Here is a 15231-nt window from a genome sequence, read left to right as displayed (position 1 = left end):
AGTCAGGGAATTTTGTAAAAAAAGAAATCTAAAAAGCAAAGGAAACTCGGGGAAATTTGTTGGGATCGCTAGATAAAAAATACCCTCTATTTCTTACGTATTAGGCTACAGTGTTATTTGAAAGGATTCCTGGCAAATCGAGTCTGGCGAAACAACGTGCTTGTCTAGGGATTAGTCGAAGAAAAGTCAGGGAAAAAGCAAGTCAAATAAAATTGAACACTTTTATCCAGGCCTTCGTCTTAAGAAATTCAGTCATTATCAATTACAAGATGAATTCGAAAATACGTGTATTTTCTTGTAGAAATAATACGTTTCTGCCTATTTCGTCGTTTCCTAATGGGAAATTTGGCTCACGCTGTACAGAGTTTGCTGTACATCGACTGGTCAGTCATCGACTGGTCAGTCATCGACTGGTCAGTCATCGACTGGTCAGCTACTACAAATGAAGCATCGACCACTTCTTATCAAAGTAATCGCTATACTCGAGCGCGTTGACATTTCTCTTCGCCCAAAATGTCTCAGTAGATCATAAAGTCTATTGTTTTTTTTTCTCGCACAGGAATTCGCTAGCGGATAACACATGTATCGAAAGAAGAATTTTCGTCTGGGAACCTAGATTATAATGTATTTCTCGATCAAAGGCAAGCTAAAGTGCAATAAGTTATCGACTCGTCAATTTGGTCAATAGTCTGGGCGCTTGCTGCTGGAGATCACCAATATTAAAGGTAAACTCGATGCTATTTAACAAAACTTACGATAAGTTGCATTTTTTTAATCTCAGTTATATGAAATGTCAAAAATATCAAAAATCTAAAATTCTAGGACGCTAGGCCTTTAGCAGGTAGTTTTCCGATGAAATTACCTACGAAACTTGGCGGTTCTCGGATGTTAGCCCCAATGATACCAATACTTTCGCGCTCCATCATTTTTACTATTAAAACGATGAATTTCAGCTTCACGGCGATGGGTTGGTTCGACGCGTGGAGAGAGGGTGCATGGAACACGTGGTACCCATCGGTAAGGGTACCTGCCGTTGTAGACGTCAATACAGTTATTGTTGGTTACATCACTTTTGTTATCGGGGTGGCGTGTTTAGTAGTCGCTTTTGGCAGTCGAGGTGAAGATGTAAGTGGTTCGCGACAGTTATTTCATTAGGCTTTTCTGACTTTCGTCGAAAACTCTCTTGTAATTTTGTTAATTATTAGGGTTCCTGCTGCCTTGGCAGAAACCCTATTGTATTCCTGCTGATTATTATTTTAACATATTTTCTACTCAATTTCGTCACATAAAAATCATCTTCTATCAGATTCGACAAGAAACAGCTTTTAAACGAAATGTTTTAAACTCTGATAGTAATATAATAGTCTCTTTCTCCGCGTAGATTCTATGGATGTACTGTGCATCCTATTTTAAACTTAACATTACTTAAAGAGGTCTCTCTGAACCAGCAGATTATCTCAATGTACTGTCCATCCTATTTGAAACTTAAAATTACTTATTAGGTTACTGTCAATTAAGAATTGAATTGAATTCTTAGACCAAAACACCGGCGAAATAACAGTTCTACAGCATACCGGCAAAGGGCTTATTTGGACTAGTAATATTAAATAACGTAATCGGACTATACCGGTACTCCGGAGATATGCTTGTTTGTGACGTCATTTTGTAAGGAAATAAAGGAGGGCTCCCAGAATTTCCAAATAACGGTGATCTATACTGGGGTTTGACCAATCAAAAGTTCATAATGTACTTGTAGGTTATTAAAAATTTTATGATATTTTACCAGTGGGGGGATTTTTACCTATGGGGGATCTTGCAATGCAGAAAACCCGTTATCACTGTTTTGCAGTTATATTTCTGATAATTTTTCTGTTTTTAATGATTTGATATATTGATGGCCTTTTGCTTTAATTTATTTCCCTTTTTCCAGCGTTGTAAACTTTGCTTCAAACTAGTTGCTACGATATTAATTGAATCGCTTTTAATACGTAAGTAGAGTACATATATTCCGCATAAGAGAAAACCTTGAATTCAAGTTCGAACCAGATTTTTAAAATTTCAGTTTGTCTGATATCGAAACAATGGAGAACCTCTTCTGGATTTGTTGTCCTAGTCAGACATAACATCACGTGTCTGATGACGATGAACCTGGGTCTGGATGGATTTAACATCACGATGAAAGGTAACGCACAGTTAATCGAGGTTTCGTATTCTAAAAGTGCTATCAGCCCAGTAGAGGGCGTTACGAGGTGATGTTTTTAGCTCGGTGGGATAAGGCGTGAAGCCGCTGAATCAACTATCTGAGCTGACTGACAAACGGGTTTGACTCCTGATGGCGAATTACTACAGTGCGCGGGCAACACTTTCAAATATCGCCCCGTCTTGAGGTTAAGCCTTTTTTAATAGCTTGGTTTACGGGAAAATTTCTCCGAAATTTCTCCGAAATTTGAAGAAAATTCAAATGAATATACAACTTTTTTATTCCCGTCCGTGGAACAAATTCGGTGGAAAAATGAGCAAAACAAATTTTTTTCATATCCACCGAATGAGAATCCTGGCTTGAATGATGAAAAGATTGAAAAACGCGAGGTTCTTTTTTGATCACAGAATTCATTGCAGAATTCGAACTTCCTAAGAATCATTTGTTTGGACATATGTATATTGCCCTATCGACAGTTCCCTCTTCCATCGAAATGTGATTTTATCTCGTTAAGGGAAATTTTTGAAATTTGTATTTCCTCCTCCGAAATGATATTTTCATAGTTCACGATTGATAGAACACAATATCCGTGTTGACGCGATGTAGAGAGAATCCCACAATGAATAAGAAAAAAGTCCGAAAATGTTACTTTGAGCTAGTGTAGTTTATTCAACGTTTCGACTATATCCTAATAGTCATCTTCAGGAATACTGTATTCCTTGAACTAGTGTAGTTTATTCAACGTTTCGACTATATCCTAATAGTCATCTTCAGGAATACTGTATTCCTTGAGCTAGTGTAGTTTATTCAACGTTTCGACTATATCCTAATAGTCATCTTCAGGAATACTGTATTCCTTGAACTAGTGTAGTTTATTCAACGTTTCAACTATATCCTAATAGTCATCTTCAGGAATACTGTATTCCTTGAGCTAGTGTAGTTTATTCAACGTTTCGACTATATCCTAATAGTCATCTTCAGGAATACTGTATTCCTTGAGCTAGTGTAGTTTATTCAACGTTTCGACTATATCCTAATAGTCATCTTCAGGAATACTGTATTCCTTGAGCTAGTGTAGTTTATTCAACATTTCGACTATATCCTAATAGTCATCTTCAGGAATACTGTATTCCTTGAACTAGTGTAGTTTATTCAACGTTTCAACTATATCCTAATAGTCATCTTCAGGAATACTGTATTCCTTGAGCTAGTGTAGTTTATTCAACGTTTCGACTATATCCTAATAGTCATCTTCAGGAATACTGTATTCCTTGAGCTAGTGTAGTTCATTCACAGTTTCGACTATATCCTAATAGTCATCTTCAGGAATACTGTATTCCTTGAGCTAGTGTAGTTTATTCAACGTTTCGACTATATCCTAATAGTCATCTTCAGGAATACTGTATTCCTTGAACTAGTGTAGTTTATTCAACGTTTCGACTATATCCTAATAGTCATCTTCAGGAATACTGTATTCCTTGAGCTAGTGTAGTTTATTCAACGTTTCAACTATATCCTAATAGTCATCTTCAGGAATACTGTATTCCTTGAGCTAGTGTAGTTTATTCAACGTTTCGACTTTATCCTAATAGTCATCTTCAGGAATACTGTATTCCTTGAGCTAGTGTAGTTCATTCACAGTTTCGACTATATCCTAATAGTCATCTTCAGGAATACTGTATTCCTTGAGCTAGTGTAGTTTATTCAACGTTTCGACTATATCCTAATAGTCATCTTCAGGAATACTGTATTCCTTGAACTAGTGTAGTTTATTCAACGTTTCAACTATATCCTAATAGTCATCTTCAGGAATACTGTATTCCTTGAGCTAGTGTAGTTTATTCAACGTTTCAACTATATCCTAATAGTCATCTTCAGGAATACTGTATTCCTTGAGCTAGTGTAGTTTATTCAACGTTTCGACTATATCCTAATAGTCATCTTCAGGAATACTGTATTCCTTGAGCTAGTGTAGTTTATTCAACGTTTCAACTATATCCTAATAGTCATCTTCAGGAATACTGTATTCCTTGAGCTAGTGTAGTTTATTCAACGTTTCGACTATATCCTAATAGTCATCTTCAGGAATACTGTATTCCTTGAACTAGTGTAGTTTATTCAACGTTTCGACTATATCCTAATAGTCATCTTCAGGAATACTGTATTCCTTGAGCTAGTGTAGTTTATTCAACGTTTCGACTATATCCTAATAGTCATCTTCAGGAATACTGTATTCCTTGAACTAGTGTAGTTTATTCAACGTTTCGACTATATCCTAATAGTCATCTTCAGGAATACTGTATTCCTTGAGCTAGTGTAGTTTATTCACAGTTTCGACTATATCCTAATAGTCATCTTCAGGAATATTGTATTCCTTGAGCTAGTGTAGTTTATTCAACGTTTCAACTATATCCTAATAGTCATCTTCAGGAATACTGTATTCCTTGAACTAGTGTAGTTTATTCAACGTTTCAACTATATCCTAATAGTCATCTTCAGGAATACTGTATTCCTTGAGCTAGTGTAGTTTATTCAACGTTTCGACTATATCCTAATAGTCATCTTCAGGAATACTGTATTCCTTGAGCTAGTGTAGTTTATTCAACGTTTCGACTATATCCTAATAGTCATCTTCAGGAATACTGTATTCCTTGAGCTAGTGTAGTTTATTCAACGTTTCGACTATATCCTAATAGTCATCTTCAGGAATACTGTATTCCTTGAGCTAGTGTAGTTTATTCAACGTTTCGACTATATCCTAATAGTCATCTTCGGGAATACAGTAATTCTGAAGATGACTATTAGGATATAGTCGAAACGTCGATAGGTCTACCCCGTAAACCAAACTATTAAAAAAGGCCTTAAATGAACAATACATTGAAAATCCACTCTTTAAAAGACTGAAAATACTTAGAACTAAAGAAATGAACAAAATACAGTTAGGATGCTTCATGTTTAATTATAACAAATCCTGATTCTTTTAATAACTATTTTCAATTTCGACATGAAATCCACAATTATCAGACTCGTAGCCAAAACAATGTGGAAATCCCTCGATTTCAAAATTCTCCGCATAAACCGTCTTACAAAACTTCGGGTGTACGGTCTCCAACACCTACCAGGCTCGACGAGACCGATCCGCGAAGCAGCCGCCGAAAAAGATTGGATACGACGACTCGACACGAACCACGCCCCGAGGCATCATCATCATCATCATCATCATCATCATCATCATCATCACGACCGCGACCACCACCAACACCCCCACCACCACCACCACCAAGCTAAGAAAATTAACTTTGTTCCAGTAATATTTCATAATTTATCAGGGTATGACGCACATTTATTTATCAAACAGTTATGCCATAAAATAGAAGAAATCAATAATGAAATAGAAATATTAAATTCCAATAGATCAAAAGATAAAATACCAACTTATAAATTTAAAATGTTAGCTAAATAAAATCAACTAAATTTTAACTATTAGCTAAATTTATTGGTAACAGAATATTTGATGAAAATTTAGCTGCAGTTAAAATGAGAAGAACATCTATGAAATTTAATAAACCAATTTATGTTGGAGCATCAGTTTTTTAAATCAAATGATAAAGTCATTGAAACTAAATCTAGATTATTATTTATGGATTAAAATAAGATGAAAAAGAACAATATTTAAGAGATTTATATTATAACCCAGAGAGTGAATTCTAGTTTTCAGAATTATGGGATAAAGTAAAATTTGATAATGAAAATATAAAATATAGTGAATTAAGATTATGGTTACAAAATCAACCAACATATCAAATCCATAAGAAAATGGATAAAAGATATTTAACAAGAAAAGTTATTGTGTCATATATCGATCAACAATGGCAAGCAGATTTCATTGATATGAAAAACTAAGAAGAATACAATAAAGAATATTTTTTGGATATTTAATGTTATAGATATATCCAGTAGATATGCATGGTCAATTCCAATCAAAAATAAAACTGGTATAGGAGTAGCAAATGCTTTTAAAAATATATTTAAAGAAGAAGATACAATTTGATGAACGTAAAGAATTTTATAATAAACATTTTAGAAAATTATTATCTGATAACGATATATAATATTTTTCAACACATTCAGATAAAAAAAACATCTATTATAGAAAGATTTGATAAAACGTTGAAAACTAGAATGTGGAAATATTTACTGCTAATGAAACATATAAATATATCGATGTATTGAAATGATTTAGTGAAAGGTTAGAATAATTCTAAACATAGTTCTATAAATATGAAACCCATACAAGCTAGAAAAGAATATAATTCAGAAGTTGTTTGGAATAATTTATATGGTGTGTTTGTTACACATGATTTTGGAGAACCTAAATTTAAAATTGGACAACATATTAGAATATCTAAATATAGAAAAACATTTTAAAAAGGTTATACTCCAAATTTTACTGAAGAAATATTTAGGATTAAAAAAATAATATTAACTAAACCTTCGGTTTATAAGTTAGAAAATTTAAAAGATGAAGAAATATTAGGTTATTTTTATGAACAAGAATTATCACTTGTACCAAATCCAGATGAAATAGAAGACAAAATAGAAAAAGTATTGAAAACAAAAACTCTTAAAGGAAAAAAGTATTCTCTGGTGAAATATAAAGGGTACGATGACAAATTCAATGAATGGATTTTATCTAGTAAAATTAAAAGAATAAATGAATAAAGATTTATTTATATTTGAACCGCATAATATGTTAGTTACTGGAGTAACAAATTGTGGTAAAACACATTTTGTATTAAACTTATTAGAAACTATTTATAAGAATCATTTTGATAATATAATATTTATTATTCTGCCTTACTTATGAAATGAATAAAACATATAATAGGGATATAGTTAAGATAAAAAAAGTTTATTATATTAGATCCTAAAACAGTAAAACATTATTAGATGTAGAAGGTAAATCATTATAATCAATTTCATTACTTAAATTATCAACAACACCACTTTTATTATTATCTATTTTACTTATTCTATATTTGAATTGATTATAGAATTCTCAAAAATACTTACTATATTCATAAGGTAAAATCTTACCATAATGCATATTTATTGCCGGTATAATAATCAATTTGATCAATATTACAATCTTCAGATAATTTTATTTTTCCATGCATAAAATGTTTTCTCATTTCTGGCCATTGATCGATCATTCTCGTTCCTTGAAAAAATATTTTATTTGCTATTCCTTCAATTGTTATTTCTACTTTTGATATTTCAGGTATCAAAGTCCCGTAGATAATATCTTATCTTTGTCAATAATATTTTGCCAAATAGCTTGTATGTGTACACCTGTGACGCTTTGCACATCGATTCAAGGTTGTCGTCGTCGTTTGTAAAATGACGCTGTATGATTAACATTGTTTAGGTTTCATATAATGGTAACGTTTTATTTTAAGACGTCAAAAAAGAGACCCGATTTAAGATTCAATTGAAGCTTGAACATGGATTCGAGTCCCGATTTAATTCTCAATTCAATTCGTACTATATTGTGCCAAATAATCGGCATATTTAATACTACAACAACAAAGTAAAAGGCAATATATATATATATATATATATATATATATATATATATATATATATACAATACAAACATCACCATATCTAGGGACGAAATACAAGATATAACGGATGAAATAACGGATTTTTTCCTCTCAAATGTGAAATATTTCGGCAGGTGTTTGGACGAAAGATTAGTTCAAATCGACGCATCATCGCATTTTGTGGAAATGCGTGAGAAATCGAACTTAACAAAGGAGAGTCTGGCTCTACACCACGTGTTTCACAAACATCCTACTTAGAGATTTTGGTATAGATTCTGTGCAGAAAGTTACTTATTAAAACGTGTTCACTGATGCGACATTTGCGAATATATATCTTTCGCCCATATGTATATATTTTTCCCACGGGCGCACCGGCTATATCATTATCAGTACATATCTATCTCCGCCGGAGGCTCTTAAACACCATGACGGCGCTCAACATCTCCGATGCGGCGTTCGCCAACTGTGTCCATCTGATAAGCGTTGTATGGACGCGAGTTGTGGTGTTGGTAGCCGCTCCGATCGGCTGGTTCGGTATGATCACCAACCCCATCACGATCGTCGCGTTGTACCGTTTGTTTAAAGCGAACAATCACGCCACGTCGTATTACAACCTGTTGTTACTCGCGATCGCCGACATTTTCGTCAGTTTGTCGATTGTTATCGAAAACCATTTGCACTGGATTTTGAAGTTCGCGCGTCACGGGCTTTACGTCGGCGCTTGGCTTCCCTCTTACGGGTCGCCGGAGCTCATTATGCTCGGAAACTGCATGATGAAATGGTCGATTACTCTTCGAAACGGTATATCCGTATTGGTGGCGTTCGATCGCGCGGTGCATATCTGCTTTCCGTTGAAAGCGAAACAGTGGAAAGTGCAGCATTGTAACTTTATCGTCGGCGCGTGGTTAATCAGTTGGAGCGGGTTGTGGACGTATCGCGCCGTGCGCAATCGTCGAATCGCTCTCGTCAATGAAGAATGCACGTTCGGCCTGACGGTACTCGGCATCGTCGAAATATACTCGGCGCCGCGGATATCGTATCTAATCGAAGCAATTTTCGCGACGTATTTCGCGTTCGTTTTCGTGCCCTTGCTAAACTTAATTATGATAACGAAATTGGCGATTCACCGTCGCGCCAGACGCCGGCTAACCGGCGGGGTAAAAGCAGTGGGCTCCGAGAATGAGAAGCGAGATAATCAACAGGGTCTTCGAATGGTATTCGTCGCCTCAGCGATATTCATGGTTTCGATCCTACCCGAGATGGCCTTTAACGCTATGTATTTACCGTGGTCAGTAACATGGCCGGTGTTATTGACGGATACAGTTTTTCAGGCCATCAATTCGGCCGTTAATGGTATTTTCTATTACGTTTATAGCAATAAATTTAAACTAGTAATAAAATCGATATTTTCTCAGTGTTGTCGCCGTTCTTAACACATTCCGCTCGCCGCACTGCCTCGGAAAAATTGCCGTTGTTTGTTCCATACATATTCTCATCCACAATTTGGGAGCAGCAGTCCTTGACCTTATTTGGGCCTAACGCTTGATGTTCCCTTAACTGAAATTTCTTTCATTAAATGATAAATCATTGGATGACTACAAATAGTAGTTTAAAGGAAGAAAATTGTAACAAGATAACGGGGCTACACGGAGAGACTGAAACGGTCTATCGAGGCCGTGTCACTCAAAATCATGCCCACAAGTAATAAACAGGTACCGGTAAATTGTTAATTTGGTAATTGAAGTTCCAATATAGTTGTTAAAGGTTCTGGGTAGTTTTGAATTGACGAACTTATGTTAAAAAATAGCTGAGTTTGTTAAAAATTGCTTATTTTCCGTATATTTAACCGAGCAAAAATGAGATCAGTATCAAAATAAAAACCCACTACAGTCAACCCCCGATACAGAACAATTTTGGCGGTAGATGTGCCTTCATGCACCAACAGAAGTTTCGTATGCGGGCATGGAAACATATTGTTAAACTTTCAAATCATGGAGTCAATTTTCTCTTTTAGACTTTTTAACCCCTTTCAATGAAGACTTTTTGGATATCCTTCAATAAAGCGAAAATGGATTAAAAATCGAGGTTTTAGGTCCACTGCCAGTGCTTCCTGGTCCTAATAAGACTTCTATCAGGAATGCACCATCAAAGATGATCGAGCTAGGCCATCTGATATGCTCTCAAGTAAAGTTGAAATAGACATTTTACACGTCACATTAATTACGACGCTATCAGATTATTTCTTTTAACTTGAGTTTTGTTGTAAGTGTAAGTTGAAGTTGGTACCTTGTCCTTGCGAGTGAACGTGTGGTATTACAAGCGTTCTGGTATGATGGAAGAATCTAAGAGACTACGGTTTGTAATGGTCCTTTCCATGTTAAACAACAAGCCGCACGTTATTGAGGTAGGCTTGTATATACTCACGTCAACAGTGAACAGAAATATTTTAGTTTCTCTCATGATGGGCTTTAGAATTAACCCTAAGAATCTTATGTAACAAACCTTTTTACATATCTACTGTGGCTTTTTATTTGTTATTCTATGTACTCCCTTGGGAAGGAGCTAAATCTAATGACGGCCGGCTTTTCTCCGCAAAAATTCCCCTCTTTCAAAGTATATTAATTCATGCCTTGCCAACCACAGTCACTCACTCAGAAAGTGACTCAATTAAACCGTTATCCCATGAATACCCCTTGTCTTTAGTCATTATCTCACATCTGACAATGGGTAAGATCGATACGGTGTGTTCTTTTAAGTTTTTTGATTGAATAAATGAACGATTTTTAAAAACTCTTTATCTGCGCATAGCGGGTTTCTGGATGGGGCCTTCGATTGTGGTGATTGAATTCGGGTCATATCAAACAATTTTCTGCATGTCTAGACTCACGAGCGAAACGATCTTTTTTTCTGGCGGATCAAACTTCAATGATGAATTGAAAAAATGTCCAAACAATCTAAGGAAAAGATTACACAGTCGAGTCGAACCAATTAAGTTGAGCGGAACCTCGTCGTGACGACCTCGGATCTAACATCAGTTACAAACTCAGAATTTCATCTCAAGAAATAGGACAATATCAATTACATGTACTTCCTAACCCGGGTCAAATTTGGCCCAAATCAAAGACCCAGGCCACGTGGCACACGTAAACCAACGCGAATCCGAGTCGTTCCCGGAACCAGTTCATTGCCAGGTGCTAAAATTTGGCTCGGGCCTGGTACGACGTTTCTGGTTGGGCGAAATAGGCCAAATTTCGGTCGGGCTGAAACGGGCACGCGTCCATTTCTTGGCACCGTCTGTTACGAACAGTTGTTCGAACCGAATTAGGCGCGGGCCAAAAACGCTCGTGTGATCGCGGCTTATGCATAATCTTGAATGAGATGACTGACGACGACATCAGTGTACGAATCAGGTGAATCATGTTATCCGACTTACATCTGTCTTGACGACCATAGCCCGGCAACCTCAGTCGTAGGCAGGGGTCCCGACACTAATCCTTAAATTCCGCTCCGTGTACAGCACTGAAAGACCATCCGACGAAGGATTTGTTCAATTAAGTCAATTTGTTAATTAAATTAATTTGTTTTTACTTCACGTACAAAATAACAAATTCACTGGAATGTTGAAACAGAGACTTGTCATTACAAAATAATGAATTCACATAATTCATAAATAGACGTACACGATTCTACATCTTATATACTGATAATCGATCTAATTAATTTAAAATAAATGTCCAAACAATCTAATGGAAAGTAGTCACAGTAAAGTCGAACCAATTAATTACAGCGGAACCTCGCCATGACGACCTCGGATCTAACAATTCATCAGTTACAAACTTAGAAATTCATCCCAAATACGACTATATCAATTACTTTCATACTGGATATAACGAACAGTATCGGTTATAACGAACAGGTTTTATGGTCCCTTGATGTTCGTTATAACGAGGTTCCACTGTAAATAGGCTTACAATTATTGTGTTCATGGGTGTCACCAGGGTTTGCTCGGACAACTTGACGTCATCTTTTTCAAACAATCTATATATATATATATATATATATATATATATATATATATATATATATATATATATATATATATATATATATATATATATATATATAAAATCATGATTAAATTCCGCTCAAATTCCAGACATGACCAGATTTATCCAATGAATCTACCGTTCTGCCGGGGGGCAATCTGAGATAACTTCATTATTATTCATCGTCTACAAAAATCCATATTTTCCCAGAACAAACCGCGTAGTGTTGCCATGGGTATGATTTGTCGTATTTCATCTTTTTTATCGGATTCACACTTTCCTCTTCCTCAAAATCTGCCTGAGATTCTGTTCCCCCCTCAGTGTCGATATCAGATTTAACATGTGAATATGTGTCGACTTTCTCAGACTCCGTATTTACCTCGTTTGTCTCCCCATCTATCCCAGGAACTGTATTCACCTCGTTTATCTCATCGTCTATCTCAGAAACTGTATTTACCCCCTTTGTCACCTTATTTGTCTCACAAACTATATTTGCCTTCCTTACCTCCTCAATTTTCACATCCTCGATCTCCTCCTCAGTCTTGGAATCAGATTTTACCTCTAAATCTGTGTCGACCTTCTCAGAGACTGTATTCACCTCTTTCGTCTCCTCTTCAATTTCTAAACCTGTCTCCTCCACTGTCACTGAGTCTTTTTCACACTGATGATGAGTGTTTTTCACATGTTGATTCAGCGAAGCCTTGTGCGAATAACATTTCGAACAGAATTTACACCGAAATCTCCTTTCAGCGCCCTCTTTAGGATGTTTGTAAAACACGTGTATCGCCAGACTGTCTTTTGTTCTGCATGATTTCTCACATATTTCACAATTAAACGTTGCTGATGATGATGAAAGACTAGAATGACTAGCGCCCCTGGTGGAATGAATTGCTAACACCTGCTCATTTGGAGTACCGGTATTCTTTGTTTTGAACGTCTGCTGACGGATTTTACAACAACGCGGTCTGTCGCGTTTATGCACGCTCTCTAAATGAACTTTCAACGACGATTTCGTTGTGAATCTTTCCTGGCAGGTGGCGCACTTGTGCGGCTTTGATATCAGATGAACCGCAGATGTATGATCTTTCAGCGTTGCCTTGCGGGTGAACGTTTTATCACAGTGATCACATTTAAACCGACCCACACCGTCGTGCATGGTCTTTAAGTGGTACTTCAAGTTACTGTTCAAAGCAAAACGCGCTTCACAAATCTCGCATTGGTACAGCTTCGCCCCCTGGTGGATGGTTGCCATGTGCCGGTTTAGATTTCCCTCTTGTCCAAACGTCTGCTGACAGATTGCACACGTGTACGTTTGAGTGCCTTCATGGACGACTTCGACGTGGCTCTTCAAATTTGATTGATTAACGAAGGATTTTCGACAAACCTTGCACTGGTACGGCTTCACCCCATGGTGGATGAGCGTCATGTGCCGATTTAAATGGGGTTTTCGCCCAAACGTCCGCTGACAGATTTCGCATTTATACGGTCTGATGCCTTCATGTACAATGTTGATATGACTGTTCAGTTCGGATTTACTAATGAAATGTTTCTGACAGGTGGCGCACTGGTGCGGTCTTAGTTTCAGATGAACGACAGACGTGTGACCTTTTAAGTCTCCTATTCTAGTGAATGTTTCATCGCAGTGATCGCATTCAAACGGACGCACGCTGTTGTCGTGGTTTGTCATTAGATGGTACTGCAGGCTACCTTTCTGACCGAACCCTCGTTTACAAATGTCGCACTGGAACGGCTTCGCCTCCTTATGAATGGTCATGTGTCGCTTTAAATGACCTTTTCGTCCAAACGTCTGGGGACAGATTTCACATTGAAACGCCCGAACGCCTTCGTGCACAGTCTTGATATGCATTTTCATACTGGTAATTGCTGTGAATTTTTTTTCACAGATGGCGCACTGGTGCGGCTTTAATTTCAAATGAACGGTAGACGTGTGATTTTTTAACACTGCTTTGGCACAGAATGTTTGATCGCAGTGATCGCATTTAAACCGACGCACACTGTCGTGTACGCGGAGTTTGGGTTGACGTAGATTCGATTTCCCGCTGAAACTTGCGCACTCTAACAGCTTCGCCCCCTGCTGGACACTTGATTTGCGATGTGGTGGTGAACTCATCGCGCTGTTCAAAAATAAGCTCAACGTTGAAACTGAAAATAGACATAATCACAGATTAACAGGGTCAACTTTAACCGACAGGGGCGATTCTTGAGTTTTTGTACCGGGTATGGTAAATATTAGAATTCATTGTATCCACTTCAATTTGGTCTTATTTTTTAGCTAAGACCCGAAAGTACCAGGAATAAACTGTTTTTGGTGCTGGAAAGCATGCAACATGGACAATTTTAGGCATATTCACATGTTACATGATGGCGGATGAAATTTGGCCTTAATTGGGTAGGGGTAACCACGGTCCCAGTATACTGAAAGAAACAGGTACGAGATTGTTTATGTAACTGGGTGTTAGGCCCCTACAACAGCAGGCCATTCGCAAGAACAAAGCCTTGAATTTCCTTTTGAAAATTCAAAGATTTCAAGGCTCACTACGTCGCATTCAAATACAGCCCGTCTTGAAAAGTTGACTACATATATCAAGTTGTTGAAGATGTCAGTGGTGCAACAGTATCGCCCATTGACTCTAGTTTGGTTTATGGTGTTATAGTATCACATCTGGACCATGCACCTGATCTCACAGTATCCGAATTCAGCAAACTTTTTTCATATTACTTTAGAGCGACTTCTGGTTACTTTTCACTGATTCTGTAGGTGTGCCCCCAGGGCAGATCCCCCCGTTTAGTGCTATGATATAGCCTATTTGCCCTTCCAGTTCAACAGGACGCCGCTCTGGTGTGGTGAAACATCTGGATCCCTTCCTAGTGGGTGGTGACTTGATAGATACCGCCGGTTATCAGCACAGGATTAGGCTATTTCTATTAACTTGTTGAGTTTTGTTGTAAGTGTAATGTAAGTAAAAGTTGGTACCTTGTCCTTGCGAGTGATCGTGTGGTTTTACCAGCAATCTGTTATAATGGAAGAATCTAAGAGACTACGGTTTGTAATGGTCCTTTCTATATGTTAAACAACGCGCCGCACATTATTTTCGGCCCATTATTTTTCGACGACAGCGCCGTCTACTTAATGGACGCGGATTCTAGTCCCGATTTAATTCAATTCAATTCGTACTATATTGCGCCGAACATAGTAATCGGCACGTGGAACAAAGAAACTAGAAACATACAATACTGATACAAACATTATCATATCTAGGCATAAAAAACAAGTTATAGGAGTTCAGGTTTTTTAACATTTTAGGGTGAAACATATGAGATATCATGAATAAAGTTATGAGACAAGACAAGTGGGCGC

General features: G+C 37.0%; 2 protein-coding genes across 3 annotated transcripts in view; one reads left to right on the top strand and one right to left on the bottom strand.

Annotated features, from left to right (window-relative positions):
* LOC141912006 (uncharacterized) overlaps positions 1-15231 on the top strand; it is a 29774-nt gene that overhangs the window by 1149 nt on the left and 13394 nt on the right. Inside the window, exons 1-5 of one of the 2 annotated variants that reach the window (XM_074803159.1) lie at positions 364-469; positions 560-725; positions 954-1125; positions 1931-1988; positions 2063-2182. In XM_074803159.1, coding sequence (XP_074659260.1) covers positions 964-1125; positions 1931-1988; positions 2063-2182 — 340 coding nt within the window. In that variant the 5' untranslated portion in view covers positions 364-469; positions 560-725; positions 954-963. Of the gene's footprint in view, positions 1-363; positions 470-559; positions 726-953; positions 1126-1930; positions 1989-2062; positions 2183-15231 lie in introns of those variants that run through there. The other variant, XM_074803160.1, reaches the window with a different exon arrangement.
* Positions 11916-14973, bottom strand: LOC141911999 (uncharacterized). The gene is made up of 2 exons (XM_074803150.1): positions 14848-14973; positions 11916-14015 (listed from the first exon to the last, which is right to left on the bottom strand). Exon 2 carries the CDS (start codon positions 13981-13983, stop codon positions 12028-12030), a length of 1956 nt encoding a protein of 651 aa, XP_074659251.1. The 5' UTR covers positions 13984-14015; positions 14848-14973; the 3' UTR covers positions 11916-12027.

This window comes from Tubulanus polymorphus, chromosome 10 (genome assembly GCF_964204645.1).
Source record: "Tubulanus polymorphus chromosome 10, tnTubPoly1.2, whole genome shotgun sequence".
In the NCBI taxonomy this organism is placed as follows: domain Eukaryota; kingdom Metazoa; phylum Nemertea; class Palaeonemertea; order Tubulaniformes; family Tubulanidae; genus Tubulanus; species Tubulanus polymorphus.
This window is presented reverse-complemented; position numbering and strand designations above follow the sequence as displayed.